Consider the following 25,861-nt stretch of genomic DNA (forward strand, 5'->3'; position numbering starts at 1 on the left):
GCTAAGAACATGCACAGCTAGATTCATATTGGTAACCTAGTGTTTGAAGGGGTTGTTAGTACATGACATGTATTTGACCTTCTATAAGCTATTTATTTAATTGAGGTGTAATGATGATTTTCAGAATATCCTGTTCATGTACTTTTTGCTGTTAGAGAAATACGTACTACATAGACTTGCCACTATTATGTTATTGTTTATAGATGAAACATTTTCTTTCTAATGGAGTGTAACCTTCTTTATAAGTTAACCATGTATTTGTTGATACTGGTAATGCCCTCTACATTGAATATAGCAATTTTTGATCTATTACTATAATACTCCTGCTGTGTAAATATGCCATCCCTGCAACCCATGATAACTTTCAAGTTCAACATCCTCTTTTACTAGAATCAATTTCAACATAAACACTTGCAGATGTGAAACTGAAATTGATTTTGTTTTTGTATGATAGCATATTACTCTCTTTAATCTAAGCATATAACCTACATATCTGTACCAGCATACTTAATTACAACTTGCAAAACTCTTTATCTGAAAGCAGTGATACACACCATTCGGTATTTCCCATGGCTCACACAGTTGCTCTCTGTTATTAGGTGCCCACAAATTCTGTATTAAATCAATAGTGACTAGTCATAACTCCTCTGTAGTATCTAGTTTGGGGTATGACAGAGATATATGTTTGTGCATAATGACTCCAATAATGTAAAGAGCTACAAAGACAACTCGCGTGATTCACCAATATGGGCAAACTCCAAATTGAAGACGGGACAGCACTTACAGTAAATTTCGACCCTGATAATCCGAGTTAAATATTTGTCTTTGAAAGCTGTTTTGCCTTGTTATCAAAAATACATTTATTTGTTTGAGAAAATATAGAGAGCTTGTCTGTCCAAACACTATCTGTCGACCCATTCCATTTCATTATCCCTTTTCATTTTCTAAGTATCGATCCTATAATTTCTTTTTTCTGCTCTCAAAGGCGGATGTCCGGAATAAGGTTTGTTAAATTCACTGCTAGTATTAAGATCTGCTCAGTCACATTGGTAGAAGGTGTAGAAACAATGCATATGTAGCACATTACAGTTGTTGGGTATAGATGAAAGGAGTCCAGGATTATGTGTTTTTGTTTTAGTAGATAGATGTTTGTTACACATTGGTTCTCAGGGACAAAGATTTACACAAAACTGACTATTTTGCACCAGTTGACAGTGCATATGTGTGAAGTATGTACTTAAAGCCATATTATAACATTTGCTGAGGAAGACGCCCTCACTGATTTTTAAAATTCATTTTTTTACACAATTAAATTGTACTTTATTAAACCAATATACCCGGCAAAAATCAAGACTCTAGGTGCTGTAGTTTTGTCAAAATCTGTGATTTTGAATAAAATGCCAGAATCCGCGCTTTATTATTACGATGGAATTATTAGTCGACGCATACACGATGTTCATAACACACACAATACGCATTACACAGCGTATGGGACGGTGATATACACAACAAAGGGTCGTACCACAACATGACCGAAGGAGTGGTGCGTATTGGCGCTGGTAGTAAATTCCAATTTTCTTTGCTTTGCCGTATTTGTTCGGCTCAAAAATAAAAGGGGATATATCTGACAGTAAAAGCTAACATTTTATGGCAAAGAAATGCTAATCTATTTTGTTTGAAAATGTAAATATGGCTTTAAGTCAGTTCACCAGCGTACATAGACAATTTGCGTTGGTGCTTTTTTGTGTCGAGTCAGTATTTTGATTGTATGTTAATTTAAATCATATTCAACTTTGTTGATACACAAAGCACTTAAGATGGCACATAAACTACAGTTTGCATAGTTCCTGTATGTTGACATTTTAAAGTGGCTAAATTTGTGGAAACCATGGCTTTAGCAGTTCTTTGCTACAGTTGGTTGCTGTGCACACCTAGTGAAGATTGTACTGCAATTTACAATGTATCAGCTAGATCTCTATCTCAAGATGTATTATATTTGAGGGCTTAAACCAAAATATAGTTGTTTACTTGAATGCACTTACACCATAGCCTATAATAGTGTACTGAATCACAAATCAAATACAGACCAAAACTATATTTTTATCTACCCACTTGGATACTTCAAAAGGGTTATAGCTAGAGTCCTGTTTATATGTAGTGTTTACCATGTATGCTAAGGAGTTAGCAAATGAATGTTAATTATGATAGAGCAAACAATTGAAAGGTTTACATCAAATACCTTTTTTGCATAACTTAAAGACGTCTAAGGAATTGTAGGTCACATTTCAGGTGTGAAAATTATATCATCTTAGAGTACTTTGTAGAAGAATACAATATTAGGGTACAATAACTTGTTGAGAAATTTGACTTCTCTTCACACTGTGTGAAAGTTTGGCAATGCTAAGGTTAATTGACTGTCAATGTTATACCATTAAAACTATGCAAGTTAATAATAATAAGAGAAGTGGATTATAAAAGGCACATTCAGAGATCCGTCAATTCTAAACTACACTGTTTCCCACATGTGTCATGTTTGGGCATAATATTTATTAGTAACTAGTCCCTTTGATGAATAAACTAGACACTGCATATTGCCTGTCCAGAGAGACAAATGCCTGGGCATAAGAAATACCCTGTGAATTTAATAGAGAATGCGATCTCAAATGAGAAGGCTATTCTCCCAAATTATCAGCAATATTTAAGCAACTTCAGAAAATTCTACAGATATTTTTGGTCCTGGACGGATCTGTGAAAGTCCCTTAAACCAGTACTATGAGTGGAGGACATAAAATTCAATTTCAATTATAGCAGTAATAATTAAGAATTCCCTTCCCTCAAGGTACACAGAAAAGTCCATACTGTTCTGATGTAATATGCCTTCATTGTGAAAAATGTTAAACAGAACTTTGGAAATAAGAATGAGTGCTTAGTAATGGTTGTTAAAGCATTGATTTGTACCATTGCCTTCAATGTCATAAATAGTTCACATGAATCTATGGAGGAAGTAGGTTTATATGTCAAATGTGTTATGTATCACTGGTTGTGGCATTATCAGCTACCGGAGGTTGATGAACACCTTTGCTCTGATTGCCACACCTGATCTACTTCACCCTGACCATTGACAGACTCTATAATAAGCAATGATTCATTAATCACAACAGTATGGATCTTTCTATTTAGCTGTATTGCATGCTTGTCTGCATAAATCCTTCTCACCCTGTTGCATGAGTCTGCATGAACATAACTTGCATGTATATAATCTTCACCTTTAACTTGATACTATTGATACTTGATAACAGTTACTCAATGATAATTGCATTGTGCTTGAATGAGTAGATTGCACATTTCCTGGTATCACAATCATCAACTAACTCATTTGATATCAGTCAGCAGATGGGCACAGTCTGGTACAATTGAATCCTCAGTCTGGTACAATTGAATCCCACATTAGGAAGTAAAAAAGTCTGACCAAAGTTTGATAACTTTGTATTTTATTCAACCAGTGTTGCATAAATAACAAAATAAGTCAAGTCCATCTGATTTCAGCACAAGTTACTCAAATCCAAACATCTGCAGTTAAACATCGAGAGTAACTGTTTATAAGTTGAGTAGCAGAAAAAATGATGTTATAACCTTTTAAAAGCAAACAAGCCTCACCCATTAACAAACTTGACGTAGACTTTGCACTTGTAATAGATTACTCTAAGTTTCAGTGAGTGACGGTGTGTCTTGCGTTTTTTCTTTTCTCTTTTATTTTTGTCGGACCTTCCTTAAGGAGCCTGCTAGCGTCTGTGGAAGAGGAACTCCAGAGGCGGTATGCAGTCTCTTCTGTTATCCACTTTATAGTCATTTTCTCATAACATAGACAATCCTTCAAACTAATTCTCTCAGTTCAAAGAAACTATACGGAGTTGCTCTAGTTTCATGATTGGTTTCTTGAGCTAGATAGATCAACCAGTTCTATAAAGCAAATGAATCATAGTTTGATCACCGATGAGTTCAAAAGATTAAATCCATAACACTTTAAAATTATTCTATTCTGAACTGTAATGAACAGCAATAATTAAAAAGACAAAAATACTAAATGTAATTTCTGGTCAAGTCATTTCATAACGGACATTTCATTTAATCAAAACATCAATTTGCTACTTTAATTCCTTTCAACATTTTGTGTCATTTTCTGTTGAACATCCTAGTTTTAGCCATTTTGGTTTGAATGCTGATTGAATGTATATTATACATACATAGCACACTTATAAACACTGTAGAGCAGGCTTTCTTTTATACTATCCATGAATGATGGAATGTTCTCTACCAAGCAATATTTCTTGCTTTGTATGATTCCTCCGAGAATGATCTGTGCTTATGTAGACGTAAAAAATGTGCTGTGATGCTTCCCCCAAATAAATACACAATTATATATTAAATATGGCCAATTCATATAACATAAGGAACTTAAAACTATTATTTTTTAAATTACAATAAATAGGAATTAAACTAATATGGTTATTTCTTAATGTCATATATTATCTAGAACTACTTTAGAATCAATTATTAGTCATTGTTGGTATCCATAAGTGTTTAAGAACCACATTTATGTGAGTGGAGAATACTTGTGCCCTTCTCCCAGTCAGACAGTCAGTCAATCCATTTGTCAGTCTTCCTTCCAATCATCTTTGTGTGTTACTGACACTGCATGTTTGCTGCATGCTCCCATTTGCAGGGGTCATGAAACAAACGATCTAACCAGCCTTGAAGATGACTATGAGCGTGGAAAAACGTGAGTATATCTGATGACGTGCTGTGGGGACTGTGTGTATCTACCAGTGGACTATTTTGCAACTGCAAATTTGAAGAGTGTTTGATGGGGCATAAAGTACTTCTAAAGTTGCGTTGACTTTGCAGAAATACACATCTTGGCTTTATATATAATTACGCCATTGTAGTGGTACTGACAAATTAGCGTTGATGTTGGAATTACCCAACTGCATATTGTAGTGTCATACTTATTGTATTAACCTAACATTTGTATTAAACTGCTTATTTCTCACATTCTCTTTACTCATTGCATCACAACGCATGCAATACAGAGGAATACATGATAGGTACAATGTTTTATATTAATATTGTTGGTTTTGAATTATATTTTGATCTGTATTTCTAGCATGATCATGGCTGAAACTACATTGTGTTTATATAACATTATTGACGGTTTTGAGTTCTATTTTGACCTATAATGATACAGCATGATCCTGGCTTAACTAATGTATGCTTTGCATGCATCTGGATTAGATGCATTGCTTACTGCAATGATATGATCACGGTAGCATGTTTTAACATTGAATTGCATGATTTTTAATATCAAGACTATGTTCAACACATGATTCATCGATTTGACAAGAACATAGAGCCAATGTATTTATGAATGATTCTTGTAATTAGTTGTAGTTCTATATATTGCTTGTTGCTCAATTACCCTTCTCACTCACTCACTCACTCTATCCATCCATCTATCCCAGACCCAAAGAGCCAAAACCCACACGAGACCACTCCAAAGGAAAGAAAGCAAAGAGGTAATTTGTCACTAACATCGCCATCCGTATCACCCACCCCACATCTTTGTTGTAGCTGTTATCTGTCATAGAGTGTTTTTTGTTACTAAACAATGTTTGTTGATGTTTGCATAGAGGTAGATGTTGATCTGTTGACTAATAATTATTGTTTATGAGCTAGTTAGATAGGGATTGTTTCAAAATTTTAAAATTTTATTTTTTAACATCAGAATCCAATATTGAATACATTTGTATGAAAAATAGTAATATTCTTACTGACATTTTGTTCACATAAAGTGGATACTAAGTTAATTATTTTGTTCCTCATTATGGAGATACTTGTGATACTTGTCTCTTATTTGAAAATTCCAAGATTAACCACTAATCATCAAATTACAAAGGATAAATGTGCTATTGCGGTTGAAATCCATACACCCCCTATGGAAGACATGATCTTATTCTTCCTCACAGGGTGTGTGAAAATTCAAATGGTGTTACCTGAATGGGTGACTCTATTTGAAACTACATAGGGAGTGTGGGGGATTAAGGCGATGTCTTCCATAGCGGGTGTATGGATTTCAACTGGAATAGGCCAGTGTATACTGATACAAAGTGGTTGTATAAATGACCATTGGGTGGTTAAACTAGAGGACACTTTCATTGTGATATGATGCAGCACAAATTTGCACCGTGGTGGTGGATTATCCTATACAGAGTACTAAAAGTAGTTATTACACTTCATACACTCCTATATATAGCTGCAAATGAGAAGAGTGGTTATAAAAATATGCAGAGTGTATTGATAGTGTGTAATTGCACTTATGCACACTCCACATACTTTCAACATTGTTCACACCGTGTAGCATTGGTAAATTATCTTCGGAAGTGAATGCATTTATATTTTCCGACATAATTTTGTGAAAATTATGTCATAAAAATAGCAAAAAACATTTTTTCCTTATGAATGAAAAAATATACAGGTTAAAAAATGTGCATATCTTGTTGCTCGAGAATTTGGACAAAATGATACACTTTGCCTGAGATGTTGATGCGTCTCATGCACTTGTGCATTAGATGCATCAACATCTCAGCGCGCTTAAGGCATATTGCTGGCCAGCAAAAGCCTGCTCGTGCTATGCAAGCTGTACTGAAAATGGAGAAAAGCTGTCAAATTTGTGTGGTGTCCCAGACAAATTTTTTGTTCCAGCATGCATAGCACGAGCCGACTTGCTGATCAGCAATATAGCTTATGCATTATTCTGTGCAATTTCTCTGTAAACAATTAATATGCAGTTATTAACCTATAAATCAAGTGTTTACTTTTTGACTGGGTTCACAGATGTAGGTTTATGTGATGATGACTTGTAAAACCTGACTGTTTACTTTGAATGAATGATATCATTTTGAGTTATCTTAGCTCTGTATCTTTTTTTTATAATATGGCATGAATATTGTTTTATTTTCCTGTAAATATTATTTCTTGTCATCAGTACTGCATGTTACGTTAAAGTGTTTGTATAAGTTATTTTACTTATTATTTTCTGTTCACTTTAATAATGATGACATCAGTGAGATTGGTATGATGATGGTGGTTATGACAATGACTATCATTGTCATTTGTGTTTTAAGTTCACATTTTCAATTTGTGCAATACAATCTGCAGAATAACTTGGAGTACTGTCTTTGGCAGACCTTTAAAACATTTCAATCTGATGTTGCTGGTGCGATTGCATGCTTATTTAGAACGTCAAGTTTTCTATTTCGCTAGTTGGATTCTCTTCTTGATTCTTTTGTTTAGAATTTCCTGTAAAAAAGCAGCAGTAGCACAAATATTAGTGATATCATAGCTAGCATGTGCAAGTGTTTATTTTTACTGGTAAAAGACAATTGATTATGTTTGTTTTTCTGTTTGTTATAGGAATACACTTCCGCAGACGCCTGAAGATGAGGCACCCCCACTACCACCAAAGGTAATAATTAGATCTCTTAAAGTGTCATGATTATCATGAATTGACCATTTGCTAGTCATTTATGCTCAAAAGTTCAAGAATAGGGTTAGGAATGTTGTGTGCCAATTCAACTCATAGAGAATATTAAGTGGTATTTTAAAGGACTTTCTAATACTAAATGTTACAAAAGGTCTTTCAGTCCTTCAAAAATTTATGTCAAGTGTAAAAGAACTGGTGGAATTTGAGTCAAACACTGTGAGCATTAACAGTTTTCAAAAATAAGAATTATAGTAAATTGTAATATAGTAACATCATTGTTCAAAATATGGATGTTATTTAGCTGTTGGTAATTAAACATGTATAAAGAATACCATTCATTAAGTTTTATAAGTATTTCTTTTAAAAACAAGTATTGGAAAACCAAGATTAAGTTAACTGAAAACATCCTGTAAATTATAAATGTTGTGTAATTAAAAGTTTCCTTTGTTATTCTGTTTAAAATTAATTCAGAAGGCAGGCCAAAACTAGAAGGTAAAGACATTTTTTTGCTGCAAAATATTTGAAATGCTGGGAAGATATTATTTACTAACTGCTGGCAGGAAGAACGGCTTACAGCTAATATCCATTGTGTAATAGGGCACCTTGTAAATCTAATAGAGGTTTCTGCTTGTGATGTAGACATCCATGTTTCTAAAATTATGTTGAGTAATATCAGATATCCTAGTGTAGGTAGTAAAGATGACACAAACTTGTGGTATGCCAGCCTGCATGATTTTATTTGATTTAATGATCCTATGAAGGGCTTCACTGTATTCAGAGCAGACAAACTGCAGGATTTATTACAGTTTTACTTTTTCAATTAAGAGCACATGGCATGAGAAGAAAAATATCACAACTGTTTTCTATCAAATCAAAACTAAAGGAAATAAGCAAATTGACCCTATATAGTGAAATATAGAATATGCTAAATATTTTTGATGATTTTGGAATGGGAAAAGTTTCTTCTCTCCCAGTCTTTTTTTAGATGAAGTTTGACATGTTACAATATACTGGTTGAACTACACTAAGTCTGTTTTTAAGAACATCAATAAAAACAGGCAGAACCTCTATTTTTACCAAACATTTAAAACCCCCCTTTCCCTGGCTTAGAATTTGGAAAAAGAACAGGTGTTGGGTACTGTACAACTGTCTTTCTTTCTTTTCCTAACAAAACCTACTTTCTCTTGACATTGAAGCACCTTGTATATTATTGGCTACACAATCTTTTGTGGAGAAAAAGTAACATGTAGGATATCAACTTGAAAAAGTGATAAAACAGTCCACATTGTATGGTCAAAAAAAATGACACTGGTTAAATGTCATATGAAAAGCTGCACTGCTCATATTGGTTACAATAATTACAACTGTACTTTAGTCTGTAAATAAATACATTGCACAGGCGTGATGCAGAATATGTCAATGTAAATGTATCCGTTTGTGAAGCTCAATTCTGTAGATTGTACATGTTACTTTTTGTGTTGTACAGGGTATTTTTATTATAGGGTATCAAACCAACATAATATTCTTTTCTTCAAGCCAGTTTGAGTTATCTTGCATCTTTATTCCAATCGCCACCCGGTGTTATCTATGTCAGGTGGTCTATATGTGTTCTGTCTAGCAACTTTGCCTATTGGATTTTATAAAAGTAGTATAGTTATACCTTGTCTCCTCTTCTGCGTCACTTCATGGTTGTTTGGAGTGAACATTTATTAAGTTTTCTAAAAAAACATATAATGTTCAATTCTAGACTTGGACAATACCAACAGCTATCACACTTATATACACACATATATTTTTAGCTATTTTAAACATATATTTTCATTTCTGTATCAAATTATTTACCTATCTTTTTCTAGTTTTTTGTGGTAATTTTTATTCTATAACTCTACATTTTTTGTGTTTAAATTAAGGGTGCTATGTACATATGTTTCAATTTAAATTAGCCAATTAAAATTAGTTATTCATTTAGTTACATTTCATGATAAAAGTTTTTGAAATTTTCCTTGCCATTTGTTACCCTTTTTTCTGATGTTTTAATACCATTATACAATTGTCTACCCCTTGCAAAGATGCAAACAAGATTTAAGATAAATAGCGCCATCGTTGTTCAACTTTTCTTTTAAATGACTACATTTTACATGCCATCAAACAACCGCGACTTCTCCTGCCCTGTGACCTGACTGTCTGAGAGCCGCTTTTTATCATTAAAAATGGCATTCTCTGTCATGCTCTGCATGTACTTGCCATCAAAATAATGTTAATATCACCCAAAACCTCCAAAACATTCATATATGTTTTTGTTGTTGTTTTCATTGTTGTTGTGGCCCCCCTTTCAAATCAAGAATATGATTTTCTGTGCAAGTAGTTTTGTGTTATGAAGCATATGCCTTTGTACTTGATTAAGTGCATACCCCTTCAGCATGGTATATGAACCTGAAAGGACACAATTAGCTGTATCACCTCAGGTGTCCAATGCTGTCTCTGATGTACAGTAATAAACTGAATGTTGTGTGTAGTCTGTGTTGCTGTCTGTGTTCTTTTGTGCTCCTTCTCAATGTCATTTCTCCTGTCTTGTTCTTTTCTATATGTGTGTTTCTGCCAACCTGTCTTTGACCTGCCTCCCATATTGCCTCTAAGCATGGTTGTGCAAACTAAACAATTTACTGAAAATATTAAGCACAATTGCTTGTAATCAAAAAATGTTTTACTGCCAGCAAAGTGTTTTGCTATGCTGCTTTTGAGTCATCATATAATACCAAAGTTTTTTTCTATTCACAGAAACATTCAAGCGTCAGGTATAGATCTGACAAACATAATGGAGCCGCCCAACAAAGATCACAAACCAACGGAGGAGAGAAGCCTCCACTTCCAGCCAAACCATTAAGACCGAATGGCAGAGCGCCCATGACCAATGGAGAGAATACAGAAGACTTAGACGATGCTCCACAACCGCCACCAAGGAAACTAAGAAATGAGTTCTTAGAAAGACCGGTGCAAGGAGCATGCAATGGCTTGCCACCAACACCGAAGGTCCCTGTGAGTATCTCATACCCTTCCTCTTTGCAAGTATGATGTAAAATCTGAAATACACATAACACATCTGACCAGTAGTTGATAGCATTGTTCTGGTGCTTTGTCTTTCCAAGGGTTTTTGATATACAATGTGTATTGCATGAACAGAGTCAGCTTGTTGGTAAATTATTATCGGTAAGAAGGTGCAACACTTATTCAACGCCCTGCTGATTTTAGGCCTTGATATTGAGTGATTTGAAATACTTGATGATTAAACTCTTATTATTTGTATGTTATGGTTAGCTTTATTTTCTCTGTTTAGCTGTCCCCACTGGATAGAAAGCTATATAAGTTTACATTGTCCATTTTTTTTCTTCAGATGGGAGCCTGTTTCTCCAAGGTGTTCAATGAGTGTCCACTTAGAATACATTGTTCAGCAACATGGGTACATGCTGAGACAAGAGGTAGGTTTGGCTTTCGCCTGTTGCTTCAGTATTTTTACTTGCGTACAGTCAGTGATGTAAGCACAATTTCCATTTGCAATAATAAATCCACACAATCGCTTGTAGAAAAGCACATACTCAAAGGTGATATGTCTTTAAGCGAACATCACACTGATGTCAATTATTATTATTATTATTTATTCTTTCTTTATTGAGGGTTATACTGCTTCAGTGACAAGCACTGCTTTTCAAGCAGGCCCTAATTGATACATGTTATATAGCAACAAAATATATTACGATACACAATATTTACAAAGTATCATACAGTATTTACAATGTATTTACAATATATTACAAATAAGTATAATGGTATCATCAACTACAAGATAATTATAAATACCATGATTCAAAATACAGAAATACAATAATTATATTTATATACAAAAATCAAGCAAGTAAATGAATAAAATGTAGATAAAGACAGGCCTAAATTTCTTTAATTTTTGATTGAAATTGGCCTAAAGTCATATTTTCCATCTGAGCTCTTACTGTCGGTAACAATGACTGGACTAAGGTGAATTGAGAGAAGTGAGACATTGTGCAAATTATACCACAATTGTTAATTGCAGCAGAGATTAGTTAAAAATGTGAGAGTAGCAAAAAATATAAAAATCTCATCTACAGCAAGTTGATATTATGATAACCAGTTGCATTAAAAGAGTAACTGGCTCCACCTGGATACAGTCAAATTGGTAAAAAAAAGTCCAAGCTATGATAGGAAATATTTGTTAAGAGTGGCCAATATAACGAAATTTCTTAATCTCTGCAAAAAATGTATTTTTCTAAATTTAACACAAGTTGTCAATCTCTCTATACCTTGAGTAAAATGTGCACATGTCATTATCAGTAAACAAGGTTTCTTTAAAATCAGAGAAGATGAGAATAGACAAGTAGCTTAATTTTGGCGAGCCACCTTCTGTTCTCATCTTCTCTGTTTAAATGTTTACCATGAGGTGAAAGCCTTGTTAATATTGAAGGTAAAACCTGTGGTTATTCAAAACATACTAGTTACGTATATTAAAACATTTGATACTGACTTATAACATTCAACAAAGTGCATTCTAACAAGATTGATATGTGTGTCCTTGTATGTTATAGATCAATACATTATCTTTGGATGTGATGAAGGTGTGTATAGTTTCAATCTGACACAAATTCATGAAGGTGTGATGGATCAGGTATGGCCGAGGAGGACGACGTGGCTATACATCATCAACAATGTCATGATGACATTGTCAGGTTAGTCAATCTATATGAGATATACAAGTTCTTTTGGGTATTTATCACAAATTTACAATGAAGAGATCTAAATGGAAGAGATATCAGTTAGGGGCTGTGGAAAAAACCAATGAGAACTAAAGACCCCCATGGAAGGTCATCCACATAGTTCTGAAAGGTAAACAATATAATGATAGTAGTAGTGGGGAGAAATCGGTCAATGAAAAATGATGATAGATTGCCAACAGCCATGGCATGTGACAAGATACAGTAGTTGTACTATAATAGTTAACTTATTTACTGCAGAGATTTTAGGTGTTTTTCCCAAATGAGTTAATGGCTAAAAACATAATTAATTTGTACACTTTGTGTATCATCATTTATATATGTTCCAAGACATTATGTTATGACTGTTAGTAGTAACTTGTTGGAAATGTTATCTATTGAAGACCAAATACAGTGTTCAGATGCTTCAAGATGTTATGTACAGATACTAACCATTTTCATTACGGATTTGTTGTCATACACATACAGGGAAGAACCCCACTATCTTCCAACACAACTTAATAGCACTAATAGACAAGAACCCACATAGATTTCACATGCCAAGTAGGTTTGGAGATAAGCTACAGCGAATCCCTGACAAACTGGTGCCAAGAAAGTTTGCTGTCAGCCACAAGGTTCCTGATACAAAAGGATGTACGCGGTGCTGTATTGGTGAGTTGCTGATTTAAAAATTGTAGGAGGTATATTTAATGGTATTATATTTTTTGTGATTTTCACAGTTTTGAATTTTTGTAGTTTGTTTTATTTGTAGTTTCAAAGGTCTGCACAATAAGCATTTTGGTGGGCTTTTAAACTTGAAGTCCAGAATTTCAAAAAGGCAAACATGAAAACCCTCACCAAAATGTCCCACTTTACAGTAGTGATAAGTTACATACAGCAGCATTAGGGTAAACAATAGTTATAGTGCATTTGCCTTCCTTGAGACAGTGACATCAGTGCGTGGCACAGTATTAATTGTGTGTGTTGACTCAAGTATCATCTTAAGACTCATGTATTATCATGTGCTATCTAAAGTGGTGCATATATATACATACGGGAAGTAACTGTGACACAGTACTGATGTGACTGCCCCAAGGAAGCCAAATGGTGCTGTATAGGAATAGGAATAGGTGTGGTATTTCATATTTTATACTAGTTGCTTATTATTGTGTGGTTTTATTTTCAGTGAGAAATCCATATAATAATCACAAGTACTTGTGTGGTGCCCTGCCCAATGGAGTAGTACTCTTACAATGGTATGAACCCATGAATAAGTTTCTACAAGTAAAGGTAAGAAAGACAATAAATATATAGTACAATGTAGACATCATTAAAAACATGTGGTATTGGAGGCATTATAAAAGTGCTCTAAACATGTTTTAAACAGATTGAGTAGAGCAAAGCACACCTATCAATATGCCTTTTGTTTGAAGCAGATCGGACATACGGTTTTCCAAATATATCAATTTATATTTTCTTTATATCTTATTGTTTTTATCAATAATCAATATAGTTAATGAGCTGAAATGGCTAAAAATCCATGCATAAATGTTCAGGGTACTTTTATTTTGCATACTTTTGCCTTGAAACTTGGTCAAAGTGTTCCTAATGTGTTCTAATGTATTATATAATGAAGCCGCCCCCTAATTTGCATATTTGCATAATTAATTAGCAAATATGCAAATTAGGGGCGGCTTCACTTTATAATACATTAGAACATATTAAAAACACTTTAACCAAGTTTCAGGGCAAAAGTATGCAAAATAAAAGTACCCTGCACATATTGGCAAAAATTACATATTAATGAGCCTTTGCAGTCCTTTTAGCTCATTAACTATATTGATTATTGACAAAAACAATAGGATACAAAGAACATGTAAATTGATGTATTATGGAAACCGTATGTCCGATTTGCTCCAAACAAAAGGCATATTGATCAGTGTACTTTACCCTACTCAATTAATATGTTTACAACATGCTCAAAGCATTTTCTAATTTCTAGAAAATGCATCCAATACCACCTTAAAACTTACCAAATATATTATTTGCAAACAAAAGCAACCTGATGAGATTATTATGAAAGCAGTCATCTCATGGACCATAACTCCCCTGTAAAACATTTAATTCTGAATTTTGCATCTGAATGCTATATAAAAAACTGTCCAGTACTTGACAAGCAAAATGAACCCATGAAATATAACATTCGAATTTGGTGGGTTGCAATTGCTATGTTGGAGGCATGTTTTGATAAATTCAACAAACCCCACAAATTCATAGCATTCAGATTTGGTGGGTTGCAAATGCTATATTAGTGGCATGCTTTGATAAATTCAACAAACCACACAAATACCTAATATGTGATGTGCATTATTTTCCTTTTTCCCAGGTGTTTGAATGTACTCTACCTCCTGAGGTGAAAGTATTTGAAATGCTTATCAAATCAGATGCAGAGTTCCCAATAGTTTGTATCGGAGTAGCAAGAGGGTAAGTATATAGACTAACAAAAAAAAAAATTAAAAATACACAAATAAAGTAAATGGAAAACAAAACAAGCAAAACACTCAAATAATTTTACAGTCTGTCATTTGTGAAATGTTGATGTAGCAAATCTTGGTAGGAAAAACAACATGCCAATACTTAAGATTAGAATTAGAGCTGTGTCCATTATCTGAAAAGTTTATTTGTGGCATCGCAGATGTCCCGATGTACATCCATGAGATTTTGACCTTCAATTGTGCTCCAGGATTAAACTACATAAATAACCCTCATAGCAGCTTGAAAATTAGACGGCAATTATTTGCAAATTAATTTTCTGTCTCTGTCTTGACCATATCATCTTAAGAAAGTATAGTAAAAATTATATTTATATGCCATAGAGGCTTGACTCGTCACATTTAGGGTTACACAATTAATTATGCCATCTAGGATATACTAGCCCAAGGATGTGTTACCCCACTCTATATCCATTCACAATGTTACAGTCTTGATATTACGTGCCAAACAAAGTGTAGAGGAACCAAACAATGTAGAGCTATCACTGTAGTTTCAAGATAATATTTCTGTTATTTCCATGCATTGCAGGCCAGACAGAAGACATTTGTCATTTGACCTTGTCAACCTCAACTCAACATCCAGCTGGTTCATAGAGCACCCACCAGAAGACAAACTCCTAGATGTAGTGTGTGTGTCTCAAATAGAAAGAGATACTGTCATTGTCTGCTATGACAGTAAGTACAGATCCATGTGTATGTGTGTGCTTGTGTAAATTCCGGCAAACAAGGACACAAAACAACATGTTTAGGTTATAAACAATATTTAAAAGTGGTGTAAGCAGTGACCGCATTGGGCTAGATCCGTACTTGGATACTGAAAATTTAACTATGTCCACCGAAAAGCAAAAAAAGCTTGAACCTGTGTGTTGGCAGTTGATTACTAAAAATTCAGTAGGGTAGGTCGATATCGGCAGTTGTAGGTGTTTACATGTATTGGTGCATGTTGGGGTGCATGCACATGTGCTAATATACATCAATAATTGGTTCATGAATTTGATAGCCCCATTGTAAGTATTTACATGTGTCCTTCCAGGTCTGAGCATCATACATGCTATCATGTATATAAACATACACAGTAATAGACATACACGTGTGAGATTTGCCACCAGATTAACTAGCTGTAATGAACCAATGCAATAACAGTACTATTAATATTATTGATTATGATCAAACTTATGCAGGATTGTAACCCCCAACTTGCTGGTGCCATGATAGGAAGCTCCCTTTGATACCATGGGTCTAAGTTTGAACCCCAGTGTGGGATTGTTTGTCTTTCCCTTCTTTATATTAACATAGTATGGTAAAAATCTTGACAAAACTTGTTTGATTACAGGAGAGGTAAAAGTAGTAAACCAGAGTGGCAGACCCAAGTCCAGTCTCAAGTTATCATCAGAACTTCACTTTGACTTCTCGGTGGAGAATCTAGTAGTACTGCAGGACAGTGTACTGGCTTTCCACAAGCATGGCATGCAAGGCAGAAGTTTCAGAACAAATGAGGTAGGACATAAGGTCTCTCTTTCCCTTCCAATAATGATTTAAAAAAACAAAATTGATGACCATAGGTTACAAGTTATGTGAACACAACAGATTTGTAGAGTGATATGTGCAAAAGCCTCAAAGTACTTGATATAATAAGCACAGTATCAAGAATTAAATATTAAGCATAAGAAATGTAAGAATTTCCTCTAGGAGGATAATGCAAAAGTAATTTAAGGATATCATGCGCTGACATTTAGAGTTGAGAAACATGTTAAAAATTTTTGATAAAATTTGCTAATTGTAATAACAATAACTGATACTTTCTCTCATTTTGTCTGTCAACAATTTATTTTGCATATTATCTTAAAAGTGTCTTTCTTTTGTGATCACTATTTCTCTCTCCCCCTCCCCCTCTCTTTCCACCCTCTTACCCTATGTGCCCTAAAATAATAATTATTGATGTTAATATTATGTTTCATCTTACCTCTCTCTTAACCAGGTTACACAAGAAATCTCAGACAAATCAAAACTGTTCACTCTCCTGGGCTCAGAAAGATTAATAGTCCTGAAAAGTCACCCATCCGGAAATGCAGATGCACCTTGCAACATATATCTACTTACTGGCCATACGAACATGCTGTGAGCAGCCGCTGGCTAAGTCATGGAATGAACTATAGAACTACTAAATCACAAATAAGTTCCAGCCAAATTTGAATGAACTTGAGATGGAAATATGGAGGAGGGAGGAGCAATGATGATGAGGAGAGACTAATTAAATTAACAAGAGGGTGCCTTTTATTGTGTTGTATATGTATATTTGCTGAAAAAAGTAACTACTAAAAATACTGCAGCAGCTTTTTGACTGACCAGTCAGCTTGTGTGTCAAGTTGAAGATTTAGTTACTAGTATGATACAAACAAGTCATCACCAAAGTGCTTCCTGCCTGTGCCACCCACAGAGGAGATTTTGTTTTTGGATAGCTTATGCTTTTTTACTTTTTATTTATTTATGAACCAATTTTTGTCCCAAGAAAGAAGATTATGTGAGCAGCAGCAAGTCGGTGGAGAGTTTGTAGAGAGAAAACTGATAATATCAAGAAACAAGAGGTGGTAGCAGATCATCCTAGGATTGTGTGCCACAAAGAGAAATGTCTGTGAACACTGGACTTATGATGAAGGACAACAGTTTAACCTTGCAGCAGTCCATGGACCATGTAACCTTTTGCTGACATAACAAAACCCTGATGCAACTTAACAATTTCTTACAGCAGTATTGAAGTCATGCTTGTTATTAGCGATTGAATTCCATAGCTTAACTCCTATCATAATGAAACAAATGGTGAGGCTTCTAATCAGTGCAAATGTGTGAAATAACTCAGCACAGTGTACCATAATATCATGGTTCCAGGTGTTTCAGCTAGGTAATGCAATGTTAAATTAAGGAGCATGTCATGAAATGGGATCATCCTAAGTAAGAACCAAGGTTCGTATGCACAAAACAAGTTAGACCAGGTCTAACTTTAGACCTGGCTAACTTTAGACCTTGTCTAACTTTTGAGATTATGCCTATGGAGAAGGAACCTTTTGGTATTTACATACCTTATTCTGTATTATTGTAGATCCTGTTAAGTGCAAATACATGTAAGTTAATATTAGGTGGATGCACTTTAATTTTTGGACTTTGCTAGGAGTTAAGGAGGAAAATAAAAGAATAAAGGATCCCTCCCTAAGTCTAATCTCCATTGTGCATACAAACCCAATAATTTGGTTAGTGTTCTGCTCAATTCAATTGATACTGGGCATTGAATTGAATACAATAGTATCCTGCATTTTGAATTGCAGCTCCCAATTAAACCATCAGGCAATGGCTTATGACAATTAGTCCAGAGTTTTATGTCCTTTGCTTCAATCCACCATGCTTCTCTTCACCAGAACCTTTGACCTCATTACATTGAATACCCAGTGCTAACTGATCTGATAGAATGTATAACAAATACCACATCTGGACTGCAGTATGCACAGTTATAGCAGCCATAGTTGGCTATTTTTTTACCCAGCATAGATGAACAGTATTGTACAATCCCATAACCACAACGGGTATGTAGTTTACTGACAAGAGTCATGATATTAGTACATGATACTTGCCATCAATTGACTGATCTGGTTTTCCTTTTTCATATCCTACATTAGGTAGTTACTCTACCCATGGATTTGGTGTGTGATTCTTCCAATAGTGGCTAGTTGAATTTCATTTTGGATATGATAATAAAACTTGTAGCATTTATGTTTGGGCAAGTAGTGAATGTGGGAAAAGATACAGAGTTGTTTTGTCAGCAGAATGCAAATACATGAAGAATCAGAGACAAAATGCAATATATCCAAAGCTGCCATGTGTGTTTCTTTGATAGAAATTGTTTGATATAACGGGATGCTTCAGTAAACACTGATTAGGGACAGGTGCCTACTTGTAAAGGGTCAATGTGTTATGAAAGTCTCATGTCCATTCCAAGCAAATTGAATGCTCAAACACATGCTCAAAACATAGCACTAGGCAGTATATCGCATATATCAACTCCTTGGAGCACAAAACTGTTAACTGCTAAGGCTGCTTGGTGCACAAAAGGGTTAATTACTAATGTTAAACTGCTCCAGGCAGCCCATGCAGATAGTGTATTTGTACTCCAAGCAATCATATCATGTATTGCACCTCAACTCTTGCAGTAGCGGTTGATGCTCATTTTACAATGCCAATTACACCAAGTGCAATGGCTACTACATAAATGGAAATCCCGCTATGCTGTGATCTTTTTACTCTGTTTAGATATTTTTACAGCAAAATGTAAAGACAAACATAAGCTAGATAGTAAGCCTGTACTAATACTATTGTATGTAAAACCAGATATAGTACACCATGAGTTTGTAAGTAAATAAAATAAATCATGGTGTAACTTGAAATCATATATATCACATATGGCAAGTGTGTAATAATGATCGTGGCAAAATAGTACCAAGTGCTGGTGGTTTTCTTTATTTTAGTTTTTAAATTAGTGGGTGATTTAATTGCTTTCTAGAAATACTGTGTTTCTCACCTAGAAACACTCTTGTATTACACTGTATTCATGTAATGAACTATGAAAGGATTGGTTACTACTGAATCTATAGAGAACTTGTACTTTAAAACATAACTTGTACATTGTATTGTTCATTGTATATACCATTTCTGTTCAATAATTGGTTTTCTTTTCTGTGTTGATTTTGTTTGTGAGATTGATTACAATTATTATTCAAAAAGTACTATCTCTCACATAGAGAAACTTTAAATCAGATTTTTATGATGAAGTTTGTATAGATGTAATATGTCATTGCAAAATATTATGACAAACAAACAAACAAGTTGGATCAGCTTGTCTGGTACAAATCACATGATTCATGCCAGTTGAAATTGTTATTTTTGTAGAAACCAGTTGCAAGGAACATCTAAGCCCAAGTTTTTGTAAATGATCACAGTAGATACTTTCAAAATCCTTTTAAACCTGATCATGCAAATTAAATTAGCAACCCATGTGTTAACATACATAATGCCATTAGGAGTGGTCAGTCAGTTGGTCTATTCAAAGCAAATCATAGAGATCAGAGGGTGCTTTGTATTACATGCCTAAGGAAATTATGAGGAGTGCAACAGATGACGATCTAATCATTCTTAGAAGTGCCATTCAGACCACAGGCATATAGCACACCTAAATGTCTTGAGGAGTGTGTCTTGTAGCACACCTGGAATTTTTAAAAGTAAAGGCCTGAAAAAATGTAGGCATATCATTGTGTGCCTGTAATGAGAGCAATAGTTTCAGGTTGATCATTGCATTATTTCATTGACCCTATTTAATAATGTACACAGCCAAGGTAAATGATCATTGGCAACATTTGCAGTACAAAAAGTCTACCTTACAATGCAGTAATCTTGGTGTAGAATGTATTGGTTGTGAAGAAGTATGAAGCAGCTATGAAAATGTTCAGCTCAGATGTTCTTGACATTGTGAAAGGAATAGGAAAAAAGGAATAAACAAAATAATTTGTTGATAAACATTTCAAGATTGGGTCATTCATCTGTGGTATTTACATGATAAGTATGTTTACTCCATTTTTATTAAGCCCGATAAAAATTTGACTATGGACCAAAAGTAATATGACAAATGTTAAATATTCCCAACCCAAATTTGATCAAGGTAAAGCCTATCCCCTTTGCTGTCTGTTTAAAAGCATTCCGTTGTAATAATGTATTTTCCCTTTAAACTATGCTTATCTTGAAGGAACTTGTAGTTTGTACCAGACTGTTGGTATCTTTCTTGAAAATGGCAATATATATATGGGTTGAAAGTATTAACACAAATTATTTGATTGATACAAAATAAACAGATGCAAACACACTTGAAAAGACTGGCAAACAAGGACTTTTCCAACCATGTCCAAGGGCCTTTAACATGAAACTCTGTACCTAACCGTGGACCCACTTGATAGGACCTGACGCTATACTGGCAAGCGAGACAAGTTTATATGCATTTTTACATGTTTGCAATATGCTGAGGAACCAAGGATGTCCACGGTTAGTGTCCATGTTTATTGCAGTGTATCCAGGTGTGTGTCCTCGTTTGACAGTGTTTACACACACACACCCCATATGCAAACATACCTCTGTTACGTGTGAATACTGGCTTTCATTCATTGAAGTGAGTCTTTTGTAATGACATGTGCGGACATACATAGCAAATTATGAGCTGATGATGATAATTATACTATAAAACCTGGTAGAGTACTATTGTATATAGAAACAGGCCTTGACACAAAACTGTACAGAATGGAGTTATACTAATTATGGAATTATAAATACAACTTGCTAGCTGCTGTTTGTGGCTACTAGCTATTATACATCAGCCAGGCTAACTGAACAGGTGTTATTATTCTTCCCTGTCAGAGTTGAACAACCTGTACAATGGCTGACCAAACTCTCCCAAGCAACCAAATCTAAAGTTTGTTCAACTTATATAAGGCGAAAAAAATAAGACTCATCACAGTGTTTTTGATATAGAACAGCATGCACGCATTTGGGTGCACTGCTTGGGCTAGTTTTGCATTATGTAATGCATGACTGGCGCACCCTTATGTTAATTTACGCGAGGACAAGTTGGAACTTTATTGACGTGCACAGTAACAAAAGCCGAATAATTTTTGCCTTATATAAGCAGGACAAACTTTAGTGGCAGACAATATTAACACCTTCCCCGACTGCTCTCCGGGTACATGATGGCATAAATATAAGGTAATTGCAATAGCTTTGAGTTATGATCAAAATTGTTCAATTTGTGGTGACCCCGATTTAACAAGCAAGTAATTGCTTGTAAAATCAAGTGCCTGATTTGACTCGTTGACATCTGTGAAAGCTAAGTTTATCATCAAGTTAAGCAGGTCCTAACAGAACAGGGGATAATGAAATTGTGTGTCTGATGAAATTTTGAATACTTCAAGTGGCATGTGACATCCAGCTGTTTTCTAGAAGAACTCACTACCTATTTTTAGAGCCTCATTGCCGAAGTATATGAAACTCATGCCTTGCTCATCTTTGGACTAGTAGACCTTATAAATTATAATATTCAAAGACCTACAAGCTCAAACATGCAGCAGAAAGAGGAGCCCTTGGCATTTTTGATTTATTTTTGCATAGAGCTAAATGCTAATTTCCATGCTATGAGTTTCACATGGGATGCGGTTACTCATATAACACGAAACGGGTGAAGTACATTTGATTTAATAAGGTGTTACATTGGTGGGATCAATATTCGCTAGCGAATTGGTTACGTAACTTCCTGGTAACTAGATCATGCACCTTTTAACTTTGGTTGTACATGCCATAGACTTTTGTGTTGCGATCATTTCAATCGTAGTGCAGAACTCAAAACACTTCGCTGGCGAATACCATGACCATATAAAACAGGTTCTTCTCAAGAAACTTCAATACATTGAGGTACATCACATACATAAGAAGAATTACCTGTGTATAGCTTTCCTAAATTGAAGCATTATTTTTGGAACTACGCATATAGACACATTAGCCCTGGTCAAGTTATACATATATCAGCTACCAACAATTTGGATCAGGTAAACTAAAACAGTTGAGTTGTTTAGCTTATCAATCCATTTAGCTTCTCACCTGGAGATTGGTAGTGATGTCTTTACATGGGAGTGTTATACTGTGATTCAGAAAACACCATGCACATTTCAAGGCTACACAACCTACCAATCTGGAGGTGAGCAGCAGTGTAATGTAGATCACGTAGCTGTGATTATGTATTGTGTCAAGTAACAGGGATGTGTCCATGGATGGTTATAGCTGGGTCTTATTCATTAAAATTAGTGGTGATCACAATGATGCAAAGGGAGATCAAAATAGGCACTTGATATTCCATAATGGGCTATTCCAGTTGAAATCCATATACCACATATGGAAGACATGACCTTAATCTCCCACAAAGCACAAAGGGAGTGTGAATTTCAAATGGAGTCTCAGTAAACCCCAGTGAAATTCACACTCTCTGTGTGGGAGATTAAGGTCATGTCTTCCTATGGAGTGTGTGTGTGTATTTCAACTGGAAGAGTCCAATGACCACCATAATAGTGTAGACGGCAGGATAGTGAAGTTTTGTTTACTTCATTGATTTCAGTTATAAATGCCATTTTCACATCAATCTTACGTTTGAAATGAAAAGCATCAGTCATATTTGTCTGACTGAAAAACAACCATTGTATTGAAATGTGACTTCTCCAGTAGAATAGTGTTGGAGGTGGACAACTCTGTTTAAACAAGATTTTTATTTTATAGAGAGTATTTTCTTTCATTAATGTAAGTGTTGATTTTTGAGTGTAGGCCATCTTTTAACAAATGATACTAGAGAAGTCAATTACAATAAGTGATATTGATATTAATTCAAAGTAGAGTGCATTGTTGGTGATATTGAGGTGGGAGAAATTGAGAGTAGCTCACACTGTTTCAAAGGCAGTGAACTTTGTAAAAAAATGCTTTGTACTTGTATCTTGAGGTCTTCACAGCCAGCACTTGCATTTAACCAGTGGCCTCGCCTGGACTTTTTCAGAGCGGGTAGGATGGGTAAAGGGGGAAAGGGGTGGGGAGGGGGGCAACTGTCAAGGGGGCAAACTTAACGAAAATGGGCATAAATGTCCAAAAAGGCCTAAATATCACTACATATAATTATCAAGGTACTGGTGAGCATAGTTTAGACCTGCCAATGATGTATATGGCAAGTAAAATCACAGGAATTCCCAGCGAGTTTCTGTTCAGCACACATTCCCTCAATGGAAAAGATTGTTTTATTTATCCCACTTGTGATGTGCGAATATTTGCCACAATGCACTCTGTTGTGAATTATCCCTTATTGAATTTACTTTGTCCTTATATGTCAAGGACTGTGTGATAGAATAGTTCATATGAACAAATGCAATTCATTTATAAGGATAATAATATCTTATGCTCAACTGTGTTTTATAGCAGGAAAGCATGAGTGGTGATATCACATTGTACTTGTAAGCTTAAGTTCAGTGCTTAAGTATTGGATTAAACTGGTTAGCAATATCTTTAAATGGATTTTTCATTATAGCAATTTGTATTTGTGGAGTTGTGAAATATTTCACAATTTCAAGCTTAGTAACATATGTTAAAGGTATTGTTAACAAGTCAAAATTGCACACAAAACATGTCAAATTGATCAGTGGATGGAATATTTATGAATGCAATTAATATTCATATTTCATAATGCTTGTGAAATGTTTGAACATTTTGAGATACTATAGTGGCATATTATGCATACATTTTTTGATATTTAGTGACACTAAGGTTCACTAAATCAGCCGGTCTTGTTTGGGGACCATAAAGGTGTGTTAACTTTGACCGGTTATATTTGTTTTGTCAAATATGTTGTCTTTAATATATTTGTTTTGATAAAAAATTATATGAATTTACTAATTATTAATAATCTATCCCTGTGTGTTTTTACCCAATATTAATTACCTTTCAGAGTATGGAATTTTGTTTTCATGGTGGTTATGTGCTTGTTGTGAGTAAAGTCAAATGCATTGGATTCTGGTTGCAATGATACAAGTGAGGTCATTGAATGATATACAATTAGTATAATTATGTTGTCTCGATAGGGATACTGGATGTTTACTGTGGGATCATTGGGAATGTCAGCATGGGAGCTAAGTAGATTTAAGGCAAAAGTAGTCCTAATTAGAACTGAAATTTGATATAATTCTTTAGTTTTTAACATCTGCACGTAATGGAGAGAGGTAAATAGCTGAAATAGAATTAAAAAACCATTTGGGGCAGGGTTAAAAAAATACTAGAAGCACTGGGACTGATCCTTTCAAAAGCAAGTTCTTCAGATGTTTGGACAATTACCCTTGTTATTGTAGTGGCTTATAAATACTATATACAAGTATTGTGAAGTGAAAAAGGAATTACCAAAATTAATTTTCTCCCTAATAGCCACTTAATATGTGACAAGCAAAATACAGGGCAAATCTTATGCTACCATGAGAAACTTAATATGAGGTAATTGTTCTATACCAGGATCAATGAGCATGAGACCAAGTAGTTGCCACAATACAGATGGCACTTTATGAATGTAGAATAAAAAAGTCCAAAATGACATTGGAGGGGACAGACTGCTATATCACCTCTGCTATACGCATACCAGAATCAAATACATGTTTTCTTTACTTGACAAAGTGCAAACAAATTGAGTTACATCTACTAACCACTTTTAATATACAATTGAACTTAGGTTGTGTTGTAATATAATGTCTATTGAATATTACTTCTTGACCTATAGAAACAAACCCATACATTATTACAGTGGAATAAAAGCACAATGTTTGAAAGCAAAGCATTTGTAATGAAAAGAATTGCATCCAGTTGTATCATTTGTTGTGTAAGAAGTTAATAAAGTTTGATTTATTTTAATTTTACTGTTTTTACCGCTGAAGGACACCCAAATAGCAATGCTAATCTGCCCTGAACATTCTCTCAGGACAGTGTATTCTGATGGTTCACCCAATTCTAAATGAAACATAGGGCGAGCAGAATTCTGAATTAATTAATTTATTTATAACATTCGGCCGAAGCCAGGCTAATCCCAATAGTGCTCAGAGGCTACTAGATTCAAGGGATGCCATCCGGATATGACGGGACAGGGATATGGAAAGAAGTCCGATTTTAGATGTAGGAGGAAAACCGGAGCACCGGAGAAAAACCTGCGAGGGCGAGCATGGATCGGCAACCAAACTCACATGTGGCGCCATGGGAATTGAACCCTGGCCACAGTGGTGAGAAGCGAGTGAAGACCACTACACTAACCCGCCCTCCCTACTACAGATGTGGACTTTTTCCCCCAAGTCAATATCCCAGCAAGTTACCATGGCAGGGGATTGCACACAGCACCTTGTGCA

General features: G+C 34.9%; 1 protein-coding gene across 1 annotated transcript in view; it reads left to right on the top strand.

Moving 5' to 3' along the window:
• Nucleotides 1-25,318, top strand: part of LOC140152606 (mitogen-activated protein kinase kinase kinase kinase 5-like) — a 113,649-nt gene extending 88,331 nt beyond the window's left edge. Inside the window, 14 exon segments of the mRNA XM_072175020.1 lie at nt 986-1,003; nt 3,776-3,814; nt 4,724-4,780; nt 5,520-5,573; nt 7,471-7,522; nt 10,319-10,576; nt 10,932-11,016; nt 12,154-12,294; nt 12,808-12,990; nt 13,505-13,608; nt 14,705-14,802; nt 15,400-15,545; nt 16,204-16,367; nt 16,849-25,318. Of these exon segments, the coding sequence (XP_072031121.1) occupies nt 986-1,003; nt 3,776-3,814; nt 4,724-4,780; nt 5,520-5,573; nt 7,471-7,522; nt 10,319-10,576; nt 10,932-11,016; nt 12,154-12,294; nt 12,808-12,990; nt 13,505-13,608; nt 14,705-14,802; nt 15,400-15,545; nt 16,204-16,367; nt 16,849-16,992 (1,543 nt within the window). The 3' untranslated portion in view covers nt 16,993-25,318.
• Nucleotides 25,319-25,861: the final 543 nt, after the last annotated feature.

Source organism: Amphiura filiformis, chromosome 5, assembly GCF_039555335.1.
Source record: "Amphiura filiformis chromosome 5, Afil_fr2py, whole genome shotgun sequence".
Lineage (NCBI taxonomy): Eukaryota > Metazoa > Echinodermata > Ophiuroidea > Amphilepidida > Amphiuridae > Amphiura > Amphiura filiformis.